Source organism: Dicentrarchus labrax, unplaced genomic scaffold, assembly GCF_905237075.1.
Source record: "Dicentrarchus labrax unplaced genomic scaffold, dlabrax2021, whole genome shotgun sequence".
NCBI lineage: Eukaryota > Metazoa > Chordata > Actinopteri > Moronidae > Dicentrarchus > Dicentrarchus labrax.
The window spans coordinates 475,196-496,727 of NW_026136701.1; the positions used below are offsets into that span (position 1 = coordinate 475,196).

General features: G+C 38.8%; 1 protein-coding gene across 3 annotated transcripts in view; it reads left to right on the top strand.

Annotated features, from left to right (window-relative positions):
- LOC127370060 (epidermal retinol dehydrogenase 2) overlaps positions 1 to 21,532 on the top strand; it is a 52,727-nt gene that overhangs the window by 26,180 nt on the left and 5,015 nt on the right. For 2 of the 3 annotated variants that reach the window (XM_051411769.1, XM_051411760.1), the window contains exon 7: positions 2,886 to 5,247. The exons of the other annotated variant lie outside the window; for it this stretch is intronic. In XM_051411769.1, coding sequence (XP_051267729.1) covers positions 2,886 to 2,988 — 103 coding nt within the window. In that variant the 3' untranslated portion in view covers positions 2,989 to 5,247. Of the gene's footprint in view, positions 1 to 2,885; positions 5,248 to 21,532 lie in introns of those variants that run through there. 3 annotated transcript variants of the gene reach the window in all.

Consider the following 21,532-nt stretch of genomic DNA (forward strand, 5'->3'; position numbering starts at 1 on the left):
CCACATTACTAACCAATTAAACATCCTTTAATACCTCTGATCTGTTACTCTGTAACCGTTAGGGCTACACAGTCGTTCCTATGATGGGAATGATTTTGATTACCAACTACCAACATCGAGTTGTGTGTGTCATCATCTTACCCAAACATTGGAGTCTCCGCGCTCAACTAAGGCAGCACATCTATGCCGGCGAATCGACAATGGTGTAGTGATTCAGTTCGACTCCCAAGAAGATTCTCACCCCACTGGCCAATAGGAACGTGGCCCGCCCATGACATTATTTTCACAGCGAGAGCAAAATCCTGACAAGAGAGCAATAAATTGCATCGAGAGCAAAGACTTAGGTTTTAAGAGAGAGAAGAAAAACGTTTTGAGAGAAAAAAAAATTTTTTGAGAGAAAATGTTTTCACACTGATAGCAAAAAAGTATATATTTGAGAGTTAAAAGAAAGTATTTTGAGAGAGATTTTTTTTTCTCAGAAATAATTTTAAAAATTTCCAATTTATATTTTTTATGTTCTATGAGAAAATACTTTCTCTCAAAACTTTTTTTACTCTCAAATATTATTATTTTTTGCTATTGGTATGAAAACTTTTTCTTTCAAATATTATTTTTTCTCTCATAAAATGCTTTTTTGCTATCAGTGATAACTTTTTCTCTCAAACATTTTTTTTCTCTCAGATCATTTATTTTCTCACATGTAATAAAGACACAAATCTAACTCCATAGAACCATTACTAACTTTCCTTGATATCCTTCATACTTTTTTGCCAATATAGATGTGAAAGCTTTTAAATGGCATCCATAATGATCTTTAAAAGACTTAAATTAAACCTTATGAAACCTGCAGAAGCCCTGCTTTAATTGTGTTCACTGTATTAATTGAGGAATATAGCAGCTACTTACATTAAGTGCAGGAAGAGACTTTAAGATATTCTGTGAGGGGGAAATTGTGAAATCTGTCTGCATTCAAAATCATACTGGGCAATCATTTTGTTCACAGTGAGCTACTATACAGCCTGTGACTCAAATTAAAATTAATTTGCAATTCAAATAATTAATTATACCTATTTCAATGCACATTGTACGCTACTGTTCAACATTTTAGTGTTGTTTATAAATCCTGATGAATTACCATTTGTACAGTAGGGGTGTAAGGAAATATTGATATATAATTTTGGGAAATTTGTGTCGATTCTGTAATAAATTCAGATCCCAGTTCATTTATGTGAACTTTTTTTAATTCCAATTGTATATATGTGGTGATGGTTTTTTTTAATACTATGACAGATTTCCTAAAGAATATTTTTTTTAAATGGCAGTATATCACCTTGCTTAGAGTTTTGCAATATATTGAACTGTAACCCCTGAATCACCTGTATCACCTATGTCACAGTTTATATTTCTTTGGCCATTTTACCCATGCACAACTAGGATTAGGCTCTGTTTAACAGATAGCAAAAAGCATGGTGAGTTAAAGGCATCCTTAGGTTCTCTTTACATGGAAATTCAATTCAATTCAATTCAATTCAATTTTATTTGTATAGCGCCAATTCATAACAGAAGTTATCTCAGGACACTTTTCAAATAGAGCAGGTCTAGACCGAACTCTTTAACATTAATTACAGAGACCCAACAGTACCACCATGAGCAAGCACTTGGCGACAAGGGCAAGGAAAAACTGCCTGTTAAAAGGCAGAAACCTAGGACAGATCCTCCGGCTCTAGGTGGGTGGTCGTCTGTCTCGACCAGTTGGGGTGAGAGAGAGAGAGAGAGAGAGAGAGAGAGAGAGAGAGCGAGAGACAGACAGACAGGCAGACAGACAGACAGACAGGTGCACAGCAACAACAGTATTGGCAATGGCAGTCAAGCAGGACCATGGCAGGAGGCTCCACCAGGATCCATGAGAACCTGCGAGACGAGAAAGCACAAGAACTCCGGGGAAGAAGTGGAGTTAGTAACATGCATTAATGGGACATGAATGAGTGCAGAAAGAGAGAGGAAGAGAGTAGCTCAGTGCACCATGGGAAATATAGCAATATGGCTGGGAGATGACTCGCCGAAACATTTTCCTTTGACCAGGGGTCTATGTTTTGTGTCTGTTACACCAGGTAATGTGTTTTTGTGCAATGGCCTTGGTTACAATTGGTCTTGTAATGGCAACACTGCACATGAATTCCATTTTGCTGCTCATGACGTACTGTTTTTATTGAGAAGGGTCACAGGTGCTGATTCAGTGCTGTGGTAATTTTCAGTCCGTACCTCTGTGGCATTAATCATCTACTACCACAACCCATGTTGTGTTGATGAGCTTCTGTTTGTTACCAGTGTTCTATAAGCCAGTGTATATTCGGTGTATCCTGTAATGATGTTTGCAATTGGTCCCCTTGACAAACTAAATAATTTTGTTTGCTTGTGCAATTCAGATAGTTTAGCACTTTGTTGTTATTAGAAAACCCTTCTCATTGGATCTCTTTTATAACTGATCCTCACCGATACTTGGTGAGTATGGCTGAGTGTGGTAACACTTGTAGCTGAATTTCCAAATGTGGTTTTGTCACTTAAAAGTTAAACATTTCTCATGTATTGATAGCTTAAATCACATACCAACCACAATTCCTTGCATGTTCCTCTAATTCTCCAATTTTAAAGGTGCTAGATAAAAAAAATATTATTGGTCATATTTGTAATAATTTGAATAAATGACTGTTACCAAACAAGATAAGCTCAGGGACAATTTTCTGCCTCTACTGGGCTGCACACACTGTTTTGACCTTGTGTGCCACTGATGTTAGGTTGGTTGAGCTCTGAAAGAAGCAAAGACAGTGTTGCATTTTGAATTATTGTCCCTTGACCTCATGCTGTCCCTCCGTCATTTTCTCCAGCATTTTACAGTGGAAGGTGACCTCCCTCCTTGGCTCTTACCTGGGTTTGTCATTCGAAGTAGACTGCCACACTAACCTCAGTATGCACTGCAAATTGCACTAACACAATTGCTGCATTTCTGCAGACATTTTGAACAACTTCCATGCATCTCTGCCTGTCAAAATGGTTGTCACTGATGTTATGGGAAAGGTTGATTGAATGTTGTATTTGTGTAGTACATTTTATTTATTGGTGGTGAATGAGGTAGCATAGGCTATATTCACACTGCAAGCCTCTGTGGCCCAAATCTATTTGTTTGGCTGTTCACTTTTTCTTTATATATGTAAGTGAACCGAACAGCCAAACAAAAAGATTTGACCCATATCAAATTCCAGCGTGAACTGGACAGTCCTGAACTGACCCACATGTGCAAAAGAACAATAACAGAGACATCACATGCAGCACACTGTCATACAGTAGTTAACATGTAGGCCACTGAAGATGACGTCTACAGATTAATTTATAAGTTGATACTCAGTGAGAGCCAGCGAATTCATGAGCGGATGATAACGAGGATGATGATTTTTGTGGAGCAATGGCTGCTTGCTGTACAGAGGTGTGTGTGAAAGCGGAGTCTGAGCAAACACACACTGGTTACGATTCAACCTCTCAACTTTTGCTTGTCACCCCAAATACTTCTGAGGTCTAACACCTCACTGTCCCTCGACTCACTACCTCCATCGCAGCTGAGTGACTCCCACCAGTGCAAAGTCTGACGAATGTCAATATAGTGTGATGTAAAAGTCACATGAATTCTGACTTTTATCTGATTTAGACCACATATGAAAGTGGCCCAAAGATTCCATGTAATTTGTGCTGTTCACACTGTCATGATAAAAATCGGATCTGAGTCGCAATAAAAATAAGATATGGGCCACTTTTTGCATGCAGTGTGAACATAGCCAAAATGTTTATCATATATAACATACCATAGCCAGTTGTGTTACTTATGTTTGGTTGCAAAGGGGAGTTGTGGTTTATTAAAACTTGGGTCTTATTTTACTTGGTTTGGCCATCATTTCTTTCAGTTAGAAGAACATTGTACTCACCAAAGTCATTGCTGAGATCTGGGAACATGTCTGATGGATTAAGAAATGCAGTCAATCTGTAAACCAGCCAACAATTTATCCAGAATTCAGTTATTCAGATCATTTAAACCACCGTCAAATTGAAAGTCAGTGCAGCTGAAATTACTATGACGACAACTAAAGTGAGGGCACCAAGGCACTACAGATCAAAGGAACCGCATCAGGTCTAAAATGAAATTAAGGAAAGACTATTAGCATTTGAATAAATACCAACAAATTATGCATTAGTTCTGATTCATTTAAACTAGAGTTACACCGATTGGGAAATGCTGTGCTGATACTACCATTTAAAGATTTAAAAATCTTTTTTGCCAGTGCTGGAAAGCGGAAGTGATTATTTCTCCAATATACAAGTTGGAAATAACCAACACTACATTTAAGTAGTGCAAAATTAATTAAACAACAGATAAACATTGACCACTGACATATTATTTGAAGATGTTTGTCAGTCAGTGCATCACTAATTCCAACTATCAATTATATATCATCAGTTAACTTTGGTGAGTCTGATGTTGTTATTCCTGAAGAACAAACATGGAAAGAATGAAGGAAAAAAATAAATAAACCAGAAATCATTTAAGAACTTGTTCTCTGGCACTAATTTACTTTGTGTTAACTATGGAGAGCACTGTTATTATGGTGGTTGTGGCTTAAGCATACAGCACAATAGCACAACACTCAGGATCGTTTTTCAGAGGTATCTTATCACCAGTATTATTGTTGTGGTTTGATTTATGGGGACAATGCACTGAAGAACAGAGGTGACAGCATGGTTTGTCTTTAATGTTCAGTGTTTTTAGACATAATCAACTATCACTGTTACAAAACCGAACCTGTTTGTAATGTCATCAAGAGACAAACGGCACACCTTTTTATTAGATTTTTGGCTGCAGACAGCATGAGGGTGTTTTATTGTTCGCTGGTACTCGAGCAGGTTCAAGCAGGAACAATGGAATGATTATCCTCTGGGTGTTTAAAGCTCAAATATCCTAAGTATCTGTCAAGTCAGTTGTCAGTGTCTGTAGCTCCAGGTGATGTGTCGTCATGACTCTGTTCTCTGGTTCCACAAAAGCTTGTACAGGTTCTGATTGAATTTGACTGTTATTATTTAAGCACTAGTTGATATTTAAACAGTAAAATGTGCCAAATGATTGTGCCTAGTTGGTCATTTGTCTCTGCAGAGGCAGATATTGTTGTTGCTGTGTTTAATAAAGAGTGTTTATGTTGTCATGAATCTGAATTATTTGTCCTCATAATAAAGCCAATACTAACATCTCATCAGCCACAAATGGGGTGTAGCACTGTAGCTTATGTGTATTTGAATAATTTAAAGTACACTTCTTCTTCTACCTAATAATTCTATTATAACTGTGTCTAGTGACACATTTGACCTGTATGGTGAAATAAAGGGGAAAGAGATAAATAATTGATTTCAAGGGGTTGTAAGAAAATGTAAAAAATATAAACAGTAGGCCTTCATCATCATTCATCTAATTTTGCAAAGAAAACTTGAAAATAAAATTGTTTGCTTAGAAAGTATGTATGATTGTTTAAAAAAATAAGAAAATGCACAATACATTTTACATTGTTATGTATTTAGGAGTCGTCCTTTTGCTCAGAGTTTACCAACATTGACAATGGGGTAATGTGAACACTTGCTTCATAGGGCACAAAAACCTTTTTGGATGTTGTTTGCAGGTCATTCTATTGACATTGTCTTAAAAATACGGTTGCAAATACGGTCTGTTTTCATAAAATCTGGGCTCGACATGACAGCTGGGAGCATGACCTGTTAGGTTGTAGACCTCCTCTTCTAAAAGTAGAGAATTTGATAAGGAAAGTAGTGACACTTTCTAAACATGTCTTCAAAGTTCTCCTTCTTGAGACTCACAAATTATTGGAGCTTTGTGTTTCCAGAGCCCACTTAAACTATTAAAGATATGACATACAGGTTAGTCTTGGAGGAAGTTGACTGAGGTTCTTACCAAGGCTTGTTCAACTGTTATTGGCGTTAAGGACTAATGAAGGATCAATAGTGGCAACACTTTTGCATTGAAGTCACAACTTCCAACTCTTTAGGATTGTGGGAAATTCTGCATTTTTTCCCATCGATAAACACTTACAAACACTGCGATCTTAGTAGTAAATACTAATGTGTTTATCATTTCAGCTGTAATTGTGCATAATCATGGGAAAAAAACATTGTGTCTTAGCTCCAGCATCTCTTAAAAGTTATCATATAGAGCGATCGTATTTAGTCATTTGCCAAAATAAAAGGTTGAACCCAACACTTGCCTCCTTTAGTGATAAATAACTATCATGAATACATTTTCCATTGTCATTCTGTCAATATATTAGAGAAATTAGAAACCCATTCCTCTGCAGTTTTCAGTGTTACGCATCCTGGAAAACCTGGAAATTTAGAGACTAGTTTTCCAGTCAAATTTTAATTGTAGTTTAGCTTGTGCTGCGGTGACCAAATTAACGTAAAGTCAGAGGAAAACTGTGGTCAATTTGAAAAGCTAACACAAAGTGTCCTAAGCGGTGTCCAAAAACCTGCTTTCGAGGACCTAAGTCTTTGTCCAGTTCCATTCTCTCCCTGTATTATTTGCTTTTCACTCCGTACTTAGTACAGTGAATAAGCCAGGTTGACACCAAGCCTGCTGACGTTGACTCACATTCAAGCATCACTACAAATGGATAAATCCCACGTTCCGCTATAAAATGGTCATGAATACAGTTATGACACAACAGTGCGTAGGCAGTTTTTATAAATGAGGAAAGGTAACCTGAGGCTATCTCAGCTGGTCCTTTTTTTTTTTTTTTACCTTCATCAGTGTGCAGTGATTGACTGAGCAGTGTCAGGGCAGTGAAGACCTCTTTCAATTTTCACTTCACTTCTAAAAGCCTTTCTCTTTGGTCTGTTTTTCTTCCCTAAATGCCCTCCATTTGTTTATCTCATTATTTCTATACACATTTAGAGTTCAGGTCCAAGTTAATTTATTTATACAACCTTTGATCACAAGAAGGGACTTTGAATAGGGGACTTAAAGGAACAAAAGGAAATTAAAAGCAACTTACCCAGATCTATTAATCATAAAACTACAGGACAAAATAGAAATAAAAGTCTCCCTATATGAGGGAACAAATGGCAAGAAGCTTTGATAGTTAAAGTCAAAGGGAGATCCCCAGGGCTGACTAAGCACATAGTATATCCTGGGTAGAACATTAGAATGGCAATCAATGGAAACATATGAGACCACAAACAGGAAACTTGGGCTGGTGCCAGTGGCTCTTAAGATAATGGCAGCCATACCGTAGTTGGTGTGAATAAGAGGCTCTGCATTTGTGTGGATGAATTCACAAATTCCAAAAACAGTTAAGAGGGCTGCACAGTTAATCACAGTATTATTGAAATATTCTTTCGGTGAAATCTAAAATTGTGATGCACAAATGATCATTCCCACTAATTGTGAATTATATTGCAGTCGCAACATTTGTCAAAATAATCACAATATGATTTACCACATTGTGCAGTCCGAGTTTATATTTTTCTGATTGCATTAGTGGAGTGCTGGTAACCAACAGCGAATGTCCCTAATATTAGGGTGTTTAATGTGCCCAAGAAGGAGGAGTGGTGATTTTGTTTTTGTTGTTAGTTTTGGGTGATTTTTGTTTGTTTTTATTATTATTCATTATTTTGTATATTTAGTTTTTTGTTGTTTTCCTGAGTGTGCACTTTTTTTATTGTTGTGAATTTCAAAACAAACCATCCTTTACGTCAGAGGTGTTGAATTTATGTCAATAAAAATTTCACTGCAAAAAAAGAAAAATATGAGAAAATATATTTAGTAGAAAATCTTATCATGAACCCAGTACTGTGAAATGTGAATTGAGTGTGTCTTAACAGCCCTACTCATACAATATGTTAGTGCTACAAGATTAAGGTGAACGATTTTAGGAATATTAAAAAAAAAATTACGTCATACTTAGAAACTAACATTAGCAAAGAGTAGCACCACACTCAAGCACTTGCCAATGAGGGGGACACTGACTGCAGCTCTTTACAAAACTTCTTGCCAACTCTGTGTATAAAGGTGGGTCTCTCTGGTACTTAGTAGTTGTAGTTGAGAGGGTATACTCCAATGCTGGGGTAACACCACGATTCCAACCCCGAGTTTCCCATGAAACACTTTTAAGATGATCTATTTAAAAGTTAGTCTGAATAGCTTTACAGGCCAGTCCTGAATGTACTATGCTGGTACTATGCAAATACAGAGCCAGATGCTGGGAGCTGTGCCTCTGAAATCAGATGCAGTGCCTGCTGTTCGGCAACTGTGCTGTCTGACAACCAGTCCTCTGATGTTGTTTTTTAAGCTTTTACCTCATTGCAGCCAAGCAGGGAAAACTGTAACTAACCTACCTGCGTGTTTACTCCCGCACAATGACAGAAGAGTTGATGAATGGATCAATAAAAAAGGGATGGATAAAAAGCACGAAATTGCTGCACACCCAGAACACATCTAAAGTGATTCATTTGAAAATGTCGCCAACGGCAGAGCCTAACTAAGTACAAACTGGACAAACACCCAGCAGAAACAACAAACGGAGAGATAATATAATACGTAAATCAGTTGGCTGCTCTGTATCTAACGACTGTTTATGACCTTCAGGCTCAAGCTGCCTTTTGTATAGCCACGACAGTCGGAGCCATCAAAAACCATCAGTTTTATGGAGACATTGGGTGTGTTTATGGCAGTGGGCACAAGTATCTGGCTAGGTACAGCTTATGAAGCATGATAATGTTCCTGTCAGGAGCAGTTTTTTAGCTGATGTTGAACTAATCAGTTGTAAGCACACAGCATCCATGATGGTGTAATTTCAACTACTGCTTTATGTGCAAGCATATGCGTAAACATAAATATGTTGTAAGATGACAATAGCATTTCATGGAGAATCAATTCTGCAGTGAGTATGTGTGGATTCATTGTATTGTAGTTGTTGCCGGTAATTCTGCTCCAGAAATGTCAGTTCATCACTGGAAAATCACCCTATGGATAACTTTTCTCTTTGCTCACTCGTTTTAAATGTTGATACAGCCAATCGCACGTCATTAACATGCTGGTTTTGTTGGATGACACAAATAATGTTTTTACCATTTCAGTCATTTGAGCCAGAATTAAAGGTCCAGTTTGTAGGACTTTGTGGCATCTAGCGTCAAGATTTCAGATTGTAGGAGTGTTTGGTTTGTCCGTTCTAGGATACTGTGGAAATATGTTGAACCACCATGTACATAATGTTACAATTTACGGAAGTTCGGATGGTTTGGGCTTGAATCCTTAAAAGTATATAAAAGGAAATGATTGCTTTGACATTGTATAAGTTGGATAAAATGTTCAAATCAAATAAAGAACTATTGTTATAGAGCCACATTAGTCTCCATATTAACGAATGTGCATATAAGGATTTAAAAATGTATTTCATGATTTTGTTTCCAAAACCAAGCCAATCAATTTCTCTACCTACATTAGAGGCTATATCAACCATGTTTTACATCTTTGAAACAGTTAACATCAGGAGGCCTATAGCAATATCTGATAAGAATATGTTTAGTATGTGGTGAATGAACCAGAACCCATAATGTGTCTGTATATCATAGAGCACTAGATTATCCCTAGGTTCAGCAGGAATCTGTTTCTGTCCTTTCTAAATATATGACCACTGCATTACCAAACAAGGGGCCCTGGTGGGTTTTACTTGATACTGTGTGAATGTGAATATTATGTTGCTGAGCCAGATGCTAAGACGTTCCTAAGACTACAGTCAGATAAACTGTTATCAGACCTTTTGGAAGTAATACAGACATAGCAGCAAGGAAGAATGATACTGCCTCCCTTAATACCTATTTGGCATTACATTAAAATTCTAAATACATTTAAAACACCTGATATGAAAACATAATTAGAAAAAATGCTAGGGCAAGTGATGAGCTAGACATATCTCAGAACAGCATAAAATTCTTGCTTCCATCCTCTTTAGTAGTAGCTCTTCTCAGTTTCTGGATAATCCTTATTGATGAATATACTGTCGGTTTGAGTTTGCCTTCTGCTTAAGGCTGAGCAATTTTATCCATCCTGCGATATATATCTATATTTTGTTTCCCCAGAAAGTATCGATTTTTCAGCCGCGAGTATCGATACATTAAGTCCCATTCAAATCCCCCGTGTTCCCCCTGGCACTCTGTTCGCTGCCCATTTCCCCCTGTTCGCGTTGCAGGAAGAGCGATTAGGTCAGCCAGCCGCTAGAGCATTGTAGAGCATTTCTAGCAAGTTACCCGTCTAGATACTCCCCCCCTTTACACAGACGCCTACGTCTTCCTCTTCCTGGCCTTAAACTACTCGGCTAAGACGGGTACATTGTAAGTTAAATGTTTAAATGTTGTTCTTAGTGACTTGAATTATTGGCTGTAGTGGAGAAGCCATGGTACTATGTTTACTTACCTGGTGGCTAGACTGGCTAACTCATATGTCCAGTGTCAAGCTAAAAAAGCTGTCAAAGAATCTGTTCAGAACAGGCCACTTGCTGCACTTTTTAACTATCCATTGTTCATTGTAATACTGCACTTTATTTACTTTTCAAATGCTTGTAAGCTACAGTTTGCACTGTTTCAATAAATGAAACTAATTTTCTCACCACATCTTTGATTCATTTTGTCCAGCATTTGCAAGCTGTAGACTCTCTGCCAAGTCAGAGCCATATATTGTGTAATTGATGCTTTCAGTTTTCAGTTCAATCCTATCCAAGTCAATGGAACACTCACAAGATGTCACCAAAATCACACTGTCCCTTTAAAATATTTCCGAAAATGATGCAAGTGTATTGAGTCGTATCGAATCGTATCGTTGGCTGAATATCGTGATATATATCATATCGTGAGCTGAATATCGTGTATTGTATCGTATCGTGAGATTAGTGTATCGCTACAGCCCTGCTTCTGCTGCACTATTTCTCCGTCCTTAAACCTTAGAATCCTGACAACTATGAACTGAGACCGTATTCTTTTTTGACCTCAGCCTGGGCAGTGGTCCTAGTGGATACTTTTCAGGTAAGGACCCTTTGAATTTCTATCAGAGTAGGGTTGAGATCCAACTTTTCTCTTAAAATATCCAGCACTTTCTGCTAATTTTCTGGCATTTGTCAGTCCCCCCAGGAGGTTGCAATGTTCGATCACAGCAATTAATGCAAATTCAACCACTTCCCGTGATTTCTGTGCGCATATAGCAACCCCAAGGGCATAATTGCATGCATGCATTCACATTTCATACATGCTCTGATTTTTGAGTGTTAATAGTTGTGAAAGTACCAAAACATCCCACACACTGTCTATCACTTCATGATGTTTTGGTCTTTAGATAAGGTAAAATTAAATTCTTGGTGTGTGCTACAACTTTAAGTAAGTAAATGTTCAGTTTTTTAGTCAGAAAAATTTGTCTGACAACAAAATAAAGCTGTCAAAATATCTGTGGCTGTATCTGTTCAGCCAAGTAAATTATAAGGGACCGAGCCAGCGACCGCTGGAGGTCCCTATTGTATTTGCTAGAATTCTTCTTACCTATTATTAATTATAGCCCCTTCGACTGCATTTTTGCCCCCCCCCCGAACATGTACGAAAAGTCAATTTTATTTGGCAAAGTGGTCAGGCCTGGTGAAAAATTTGATATTCTGTGCGTCGCTTTCAGGTCGGCCAATAGGTGGCGCTACTCATCAAAAGTGCGTTTAGGCTAATAACTCCTGCATCGTTTGTGGCACATGGAAAAACCTTATATCCACGCGTTCTGTGAATGGAGCTGCATCGCCCCATATAGGCCACGCCCACTTCCACCTATGATGTAATGTCCATAAACTACTTTTTCGTGTTCCTCCTATGCGCTTTGTCCGAGTCGCACAGAATTTTTCACGTAGCATCTGGGGATCACGGTGGCCCAGAGGTGTCAGGCCGAATACAAAAGCCACCGTAGGGGACCGTCCTGGCATAAAAAGTAATTTGAAGAATTTTGATATTTAAAAAAATAAGCACGGTATAAAATTTGCACTAACTGTAGATTTTTTGTCAAAACAGGAAGTGGAGCATTTCTCCACATTGGTATGTCCGATTGACACCAAGCTTGGGTCCATAGTTCCCCATGTCTTCCTTAGGCATCGTGCATCGTCCAATTTCAGGCCATCGCCACAAGGTGGCGCTCTTTAAAATGAACAATTTTATATCTCCGCATCGGCACGTGTGATTAAAACGAAACTTAGTATGATGATTGCCCATGGCTCCCTGAGGCTCGCTAAAAAAATTGTCAACAATCCGCCACTAGGTGGTGCTCTGCTGGCAGGGCAATAGTTATGAATATGAAATTCACAGGACACGTGTTTGTAGCCCCCTACAGCATTGTAACAAAGCAGCATTGTGCTGATTAAAAGTTGTGCTATTTGTGACTGTACGTTAAAGGGCGTGTCCGTGGCGTTCCCTCAAAGTTGGCAGATCCAGCTGAAATTTACTTATAAAATGCAAAACACATTGTTGATGATATGTGTTGACTGTGGTGAGGGGGCGTGTCTGTGGGGTGGCGGGAAATTTCCGATCGGCTCCACACTTCAAATGCTTGATAACAGTCCCCCCCTGAACACGTGTACATGACAATATTCAGACATAGTGATAGCGCCACCTACTGGCAATAGGAAGTAAGCGCTGCGTGGCGATTTTGAGCTGAGTTACGTGAAATGACCATGCCGGTGACGACTTGTCAAATTCAGCGGATTCGCCATAAAACAGCACTCATAACTTCAGTGTGCAATGTCCAATCTCCAGTAAACTTCATATGCTCTGAAACGGTCTCGCCCTGAACACGTCCTCATGACTTCAGCGTACGTGGTCCAATCTCAATGAAACTTCACGTGTGTTACAACAGTCCCGCCCTGAACTTGTCTACATGACAATATTAAGACATAGTGATAGCGTCACCTACCGGCAATAGGAAGTAAGCGCTGCGTGGCAATTTTGAGCTGATTTACGTGAAATTTCATGTTTTGGTCCGCACGAAGGCTCTGGCTCCTGTTCTACTTTTTGAGACTATTGGAACCACAAGTAGCCCTGCATTCAGAGAGTGCAGTGTTCTAGAGGGGTAATAGGGTACTATGAGCTCTTTAATATATGAAGGGGCCTGACCATGAAGAGCTTTGTAGGTAAAGAAGAGGATTTTAAATTCTGTTCTGAATTTTACAGGGAGCCAGTGCAGAGAAGCTAATACAGGAGAGATATGATCTCTTTTCCTTGTCAGTAGTCGTGCTGAAGCGTTCTGAATTAATTGGAGTGTCTTAATGGACTTATTGAGGCAGCCTGATAATAAGGAACTGCAGTAATCCAGCCTAGAAGTAACAAATGCATGGATTAGTTTTTCTGCATCCGTCTATGACAGGATGTGTCAAATTTTTGTAATGTTACGTAAATGAAAAAAGGCAGTCCTGTAGGTTTGCTTTATGTGGGAATTAAAGGACATGTCCTGATCAAAGATAACTCCAAGATCACTGACAGTGGTGCTGGAGGCCAAGGTAATACCATCTAGAGTAACTATATCTTTAGACAGTGAGTCTCGGAGGTGTTTGGAGCCAAGTACAAGAATTTCAGTTTTTTTCTGAGTTTAGCACCAGAAAATTGCAGCTCATCCAGGTTTTAGTGTCCTTAAGACATGTTTGTAACTTAGATAACTGATTAATTTAAAATTTAATTTAAAATCAGGCTTGATTGACAGATATAACTGAGTATCATCTGCATAACAGTGAAAGTTAATGGAGTTATTCCTAATAATATTGCCTAAGGGAAGCATATATAAAGTGAATAGAATTGGTCCAAGCACAGAAGCTCGTTGAACTCAGTGACTAACTTTAGTGTTTATGGAGGATTCATCGTTAACGTGTACAAACTGAGAACGATCTGATACATATGACTTAAACCAGCTTAGTGCGGTTCCTTTAATGCCAATTTGATGCTCAAGTCTCTGTAAAAGAATATTATGGTCAATGGTGTCCAATGCGGTACTAAGAAACAAGTACAGAAACAAGTCCATTGTCGGAAGCAATTAAACGGTTGTTATTAGCTTTAACCAGTGCTGTCTCTGTGCTGTGATGAACTCTAAATCCTGATTAAAAATCCCCAAATAAGCTGTTGCTATGTAGAAAGTCACACAACTGCTTGGGGACTACTTTCTCCAGAATTTTAGAGAGGAAGGGAAGGTTAGAAATTGGTCTATAGTTGGCTAAAACCCCTGGGTCAAGAGTGGGCTTTTTAAGAAGGGGTTTTATAACAGCTACTTTAAAGGACTGTTGCACATATCCTGACAATAAAGAAATATTGATCACATCCAGTAAAGAAGTGCCAATTAAGGGTAAGACTTAGTTGTTGTGATGGGGTCTAACAGACAGGATGATGGCTTCAGTGTAGAAGTTATTGATGTTAGTTGATGAAGATCAATAGCAGAAAGTCTAAATATATATCTGATTTTACATTAGTTAAAGTTGCTGAATTTGGTGAGACAGCGATACCTGTTGAGGGCATTTGGTTATTCATTTTGTCTCTAATTGTAATAATTTTATCGAAAGCTCATAAAGTCGTTGCTACTTAAGGTTATGGGGATACGTGGCTCAATAGAGCTGTGTCTCTGTCAGCCTGGCTACAGTGCTGAAGAGGAACCTGGGTTTGTTCCTATTTTCTTCTATTAGTGCTGAATGATAGGCTCCTCTGGCATTATGGAGGGCCTTTCTGTAGGTTTTAAGACTATCTTGCCAAATTGAGCGATATTCTAATAATTTGAAAGAGCGCCACTTCCATCAGGAACGGTACATATCACACATGACAGACATAACAAGACGAAACAGACTAGAGAGGGAGACCCGACCCTGTTCGAAGTTTCAGTTAGCCTTGCAAAAAAACGAGAAATGTCTAGAAATGTGCTTCAGAGAAACCAAGAGTATGTCTTACTTTTATACTTTGACTAATTTCAGAGCCTGTTCTTTTTCACTTTTACTTAAGTAAATAAGTTGAAGAAGTACTTCAAGTTTTTTTTTACACAAGTATCTGTATTTCTACTTGAGTAAATAATGTGTGTCCTTTTGCGACATCTGACTAAGAGTAGATACTGATAGATTCAAATAGGTACAAGGAAACAAGATCTGAAGTTAGACAACAAGGGGGTCACAATGAGTTGTTTTCTTTTCTGTTTGCTTTAAGGACACAGTTTTGGGATGATGTAAACATATTTTTTATCACAGCAAATATTTAAAAGTTATCTAGTCTTAATTGTGATGCCTCAATTATGCATAAAGCAACACATCGGACTCTGCATTGGCTCCTGTAGAAGGAGGGCAGTGTGAATCACTGATGGAGGCTCCCATCACTTGACCTAAATGATTACAAATGTGTAATATCTTTGCAGTAAGATTCCTAATTGAAATGAAAATGCACCCTTTCTGTAAGCGTGCCTAAAACCCTCTGTGCTACAGCTGATTATGTCTGATATGACAGCATTCTGCAGACGTCTTCTTTTGCTGTTCTTCTTACTTTCTCTGGTCCATTTGTCTGAGGACAGAGTCATTATTTCTGATTAGAAAGCTTTTCGTTTTTGGAACACAGCTCACATAAATGGAGATAGTGCCTCGCCTGTCACCTCTGTTCATTTTACATAAAAGCCATTGTATTCAAGCTTTTAATAATGTGTTGTTGTATTATCCAGCTTTGTCTCTACTCCCTCTTTGAAGACAGCCATTGTTAGTCACAGAATTGTTAGTCATCCAAAAGCTGCTAACACGGGCTGGTTTAGGAAGAGATGGAGGAAGGCTAACAAATTATTTAACAAAGACTGTTGACATTCACACAAATAAAGTGTTCCATTAGGAGCTATTTGTGAAATTAATTCTTATTGTTGAAACTAACAAAGACATTGGCTCCTGGAATGTTTGTCTAGTTTTAAATGGGTACTCCAACAAATTAGCAGTACACTTCCATGACATTAGGGAACAAAATCTGATGCAGAAGCCAAGATATCCTGAATTTTAGTAGCTTGGTCAAGATTCAAAAACCCTGAATGCAGATTGCAACCCCTGGCTTCACCCTCCTCTTCTAAGTGTGTAGGAGAAACTATGGTGGCTGCGAAACACCCAACAAACATGAATGCCCCCATCTAGACCCACTGTTTGTCCCTTCTGGGATGTAGAAACATGGTGGTTCAACTTTGCAGACTCTATTTTCCTTGCCCTTGTCGCCAAGTGCTTGCTCATGGTGGTACTGTTGGGTCTCTGTAAATAATGTTTTAAAGAGTTCGGTCTAGACCTACTCTATTTAAGATAACTTCTGTTATGAATTGCCGCTATACAAATAAAATTGAATTGAATTGAATTATGGAAGGTGACCTGCATTGTCTGTAGATAGAAAAGGCTCATTCTAAGAAACACTTTTTTAAGTACTTGCAAATTCAAAGCTTTGTATATTCCCAAATTAAGACTACCTTAGAACCTACATTATCCACTCTCGAAAAATTCTCTGTAAGCCATTTATATACCAGAGGTCAGTAGTCAAAGTTTTATGATATACTATTAGCAGGCTCCAAGGAGAACTCAGTATCATATGTAGGTGCATGGAAGAATGATCTTCAGGTAAACATCTCTATAGAGGACTGGGAGAAGGCATGTCATCACGCCAAAACCCAAACTATAAATACCAGATTTAAACTGTTACAGTATAAGTGGTTGCTCAGGACTTATATTACTCCAGTTAAATTACTTCATTTTAATCCTGAGATCCCTGATACATGTAGTAAGTGCACTGAAGAAATTGGCACTCTCTATCATTGTATGTGGGAATGTCGAAAACTCCATGTATTCTGGAAAGAGGTTCTAGGGCTGACTTCTAAATTGACAGATAGTGTTGTTCCCATTGAAACTAAAATGTTATTACCCTGAAGATTTCCCAGTAAATACAAAGAAACGTAAACTAATCAATTTCTGTTTGTTGCAAGCCAAACGTGTAATTGCTTTGACCTGGAAGGATACTCAGAGACCTGATTCTGGACAGTGGGTTAAGGAGATGTCTTGCAGTAGAAAAATTGACCTACATAGTAAGAGGGAAAGTTGAGGATTTTATAAGATATGGGCACCTTTCTTAAATTTTATGAACAACAATATACAAATGCCTGGGAACAGATAAGCGCTGGCACTGTTACCAATACCACTGCAGATTGGCTTGAATCTTGCCCCACAGCTAGAGTACTATGGTTATGAATTGGGGGAGAGAATAGGATGGTGACCAAGTTTTATAACTCTGCTTTAAACTGTCTTATCATTATTATTATTATTATTATTATTATTATTATTATCCGTTTTGAATATTATATTCAATTTTTTACAATAGATCCTCTTAAATGTTACACACTGGACCTTTAATGATTTCCTCATTGCCCATCAATGTAAAAATATGGGAGCATCCTTGATAATGAAATAGCGGTATGGTTTCATGTTCGTCCATTTAAGATTAAAAATTTCAGTTCACGAAAATGAACAGAATTTGTACTTCCACAATTCTTGTCAATCACAAGGTAGCCTCTTTACTCTAAATGGGACCATAGTTATACATACTAAAGGAACATCATGCTGTATGGAAGAAAATTTGAAACTAGAGATTGAGACCATAAAGTCATTCGAAAACTTTCTCTGGCTCAGAGAAGCGTGTGGTCTACTAATCGAAAAGTTGTTGGGGATAGGAAGACTGCACCGTATTGAGGGGAGGATGGATGGGGCCATGTATCGCGAGATCTTGGCCAACAACCTCCTTCCCGCAGTAAGAGCATTGAAGATGGGTCGTGGCTGGGTCTTCCAGCATGACAACGACCCGCAAAAACACAGCCAGGGCAACTAAGCAGTGGCTCAGTAAGAAGCATCTCAAGGTCCTGGAGTGGCCTAGTCAGTCTCCAGACCTGAACCCAATAGAAAATCTTTGGAGGGAGCTGAAAGTCCGTATTGCCCAGCGACAGCCCCGAAACCTGAAGGATCTGGAGAAGATCTGTATGGAGGAGTGGGCCAAAATCCCTGCTGCAGTGTGTGCAAACCTGGTCAAGAACTACAGGAAACGTCTTATCTCTGTAATTGCAAACAAAGGTTTCTGTACCAAATATTAAGTTCTGTTTTTCTAATGTATCAAATACTTATGTCATGCAATAAAATGCAAATTAATTACTTAAAAGAAATACAATGTGATTTTCTGGATTTTTGTTTTAGATTCCGTCTCTCACAGTTGAAGAGTACCTATGATAAAGATTACAGACCTCTACATGTTTTGTAAGTGGGAAAACCTGCAAAATTGGCAGTGTATCAAATACTTGTTCTCCCCACTGTATATTGTGTTGATGACAAAGTTAAAAGTAAAAACATTATCACCGTCAACCACCTAAATCTACCAGAGCTCTAAAACAGTCATAATGTGTCAATCTAAGTAATTTAGCATAATTACAACAGCTGTTGAAACATTTATCTATTTTTAGGGACCGAGCCAGTGTCAAACACTGTGAGGTCTCTATTGTATTTGCTGAAGTTATATTATTTGTGGGAAATGATCACTGCATTTTTGACCCCCTGAACATATACTTCAGATGTATTTTATTTAGCAAATTGGTCAGGCCTGGTGAAAAATTGGATATTCTATGCGTCACATTCGGCTCGGCCACTAGGTGGCGCTACTATTAAGAAAACTAGGTTTAGGCTAATAACTCCTGCATCGTTTGTCTCACATTCAAAAAACCTATATCCAAGCGTTCAGTGAATGGAGCTGCATCTCCCTATATAGGCCACGCCCCCTTTTGTCCAAAGACTACATTTGCGTGTTCCATCCATGCACTTTTGTCTGATTCGCATGAAACTTGTTACGTAGCATCTGCAGACCGTCCTGGCAAAAAAATAATTCAAAGTATTTTGATATTTCAAAAATAAGCATGTTATAAAATTAGCACTTTCTGTAGATTATGGTGAAAATAGGAAGTGGAGCATTTCTCCACATTGGTATGTCCAATTGACACCAAGCTTGAGTCCATAGTTCCACATGTCTTCCGTAGGCACAATTAGGTACAATTTCAGGTCATCGCCACAAGGTGGTGCTTTTTATAATGAAGAAGTTTATATCTCCACATTGGCATGTATGATTAAAATGAAACTTGGTATAATGCTTGCCAATGGCTCCCTGAGGCTTGCTAAAAAATGTGTCAACAATCCGCCCCTAGGTGGCGCTCTGGTAGCAGTGTAAATCTCACTGCGGAGAATGTAATAGTTATGAATATGAAATTCACACAGCACGTGTAGACTGGTGCCTGTAGCTCACATACCAAAAATCATGTTTGTGGTGTCTGTAGCGCCCCCTACAGTAATTCAACAAAGCAGCCCCGGCGCCACATTTCACCAATATGTATGAAACTCGGTAGGCACGTGCAACGTGCCGAGACCTACAGAAAGGCCTCTTGGACCCATGCCCCAAAACCCACAGGAAGTCGGCTATTTTGATTTTCATTTTTAGTCTCTGCGGCCATTTTGTTTGTCATTTTCACTTTTTCGCCTTGTATTTGAACGAATACAGGGAATTTATTGGATCCGCTTCAAAATTGGTCAGTACAGTCAAAACATGTTGCTGACTGAACACCGTGCTATTTGCGATTGTACGTTGAAGGGCTTGTACATGGCGTGCTGTCAAAGTTGGCCATTTTGAATCGGATGTCAAGCTGTGATGCCATTTCCGGCATTTCAGGGCTTCCATTGTAACTAACTCCTCCTACAGGTTTTATCGGCTCAATTTCAAATTTGGTCAGTACTGTCAAAAAATGTTGCTAACTGAACACTGTGCTATTTGTGACTGTACGTTGAAGGGCGTGTCTGTGGCGTGCAGCCAAAGTTGGCCATTTTGAATTCTGTGGTCATTTTCTGTGAATTTTTGCCTTGTATTTGAACGAACGCCTCATGGGGAACTTATCAGATCGGCTTCAAAATTGGACAGTACAATCAAAAAATGTTGCTGATTAAAAGTTGCGCAATTTGCGACTGTATGTTGAAGGGCGTGTCTGTGGAATGCCGTCAAAGTTGGCCAGCTTGAATCGAACGTCATTTCCGGCATTTCAGGACTTCTATTTTAACTAACTCCTCCTACAGATTTTATCGGATTGCCTTCAAATTCGATCACTGCAATCTAGACACATTGGTGATCAAGTTATCAAAATATTTACTGTGCGTCAAACGGCGTGTCCGTGGCATGGCGCTGAATTTCCAAGTTTCGCAGTGAAGAATCTCGCTATAAAAGTCTTTTGCATGGTGTCTGAAACGTGTGACAATGTAGAGTGGTCTCCCACAGCTTCTGGCGATGAAGGCTTGGGCGTGGGGTGACGTGGCGTGACACCCGGGTTGCGTGGAGTGCGAGGTCCCGCCCAATGCTGCTTGCAGCTTTAATTTATATTTATTATTGTTATTTATTATTTATAGTTCAGGAAAGAAAATAAATTGATTATTGATGGAGCGTGTTTTCATACATAAAACCAATTCAACATGCTTGACATAAAGCATGAGGTAAAATGATACAAATATTAAAGAAATTAAAAACATGGAAATGCATGCATGCCAGTGCTGGGTGGATAAACTCTAAATGCCTAAGAAAAAGTTAAAATCTATGGAGAATATTTAGGTACAAATAGCTAAAACTAATATAGTCTGAGCCTGCGATCACGTCATGATGCATTGTAACAAATAAGCTTCCAGCAAAACTATTGTTTCCTATGGTACAGTGCACCTGACGTGTGCTCCTCTTGTGGTGAGTTTCTTGTATACTACGTGATGTGCTTGCATTATTTGACTGAATTTGACTGGGAGGAGTATTTTTACAAATAGCTGCAGCTAACTAGCAACCTAAGCACCAAGTCTGTTAGGAGTGTGCATGTGTTACATATGTCTGTATGACAGCCTCTGACTGATCTCAGTTCTCAAACCCCTCTGCTTTTTCTCTCTCTGTAATAGTGGAGTCCTTTAGAATAAATGCCAGTTTTTCACTCAAGTCGGAAAAAATGCATGGATGTATTTTTGCCTCAGTCTGTGCCAACCAGAGAGGAATACCTGTCTCCTTGGTATCAGGCTTTTAGTCTGTCCCTGATTGAGTAATTACGTTACATCATTGGTCACTGAGTGATGTTGTGGGCCTCTATAAATGAGATGACACATGAGCTGTGAGTGTGCAGAGGTGTTTATGCTCCATGTCTATCTGTTGCTGTGTTCTCCAAAACGCCAGAGGCCCAACAAACAAAGCATTCTGTGAAGAAGCTAAAAAAAGAACACCACAGACCAAACATGGCTGTACACTGTATACAGGTGGCTAGGGTTGCTATGTAACGTAAACTAGCAGGGCGGCTGTGCCCCAGAGGTAGAGCAGGTTGTCCACTAATCGGAAGGTTGGCAGTTCGATC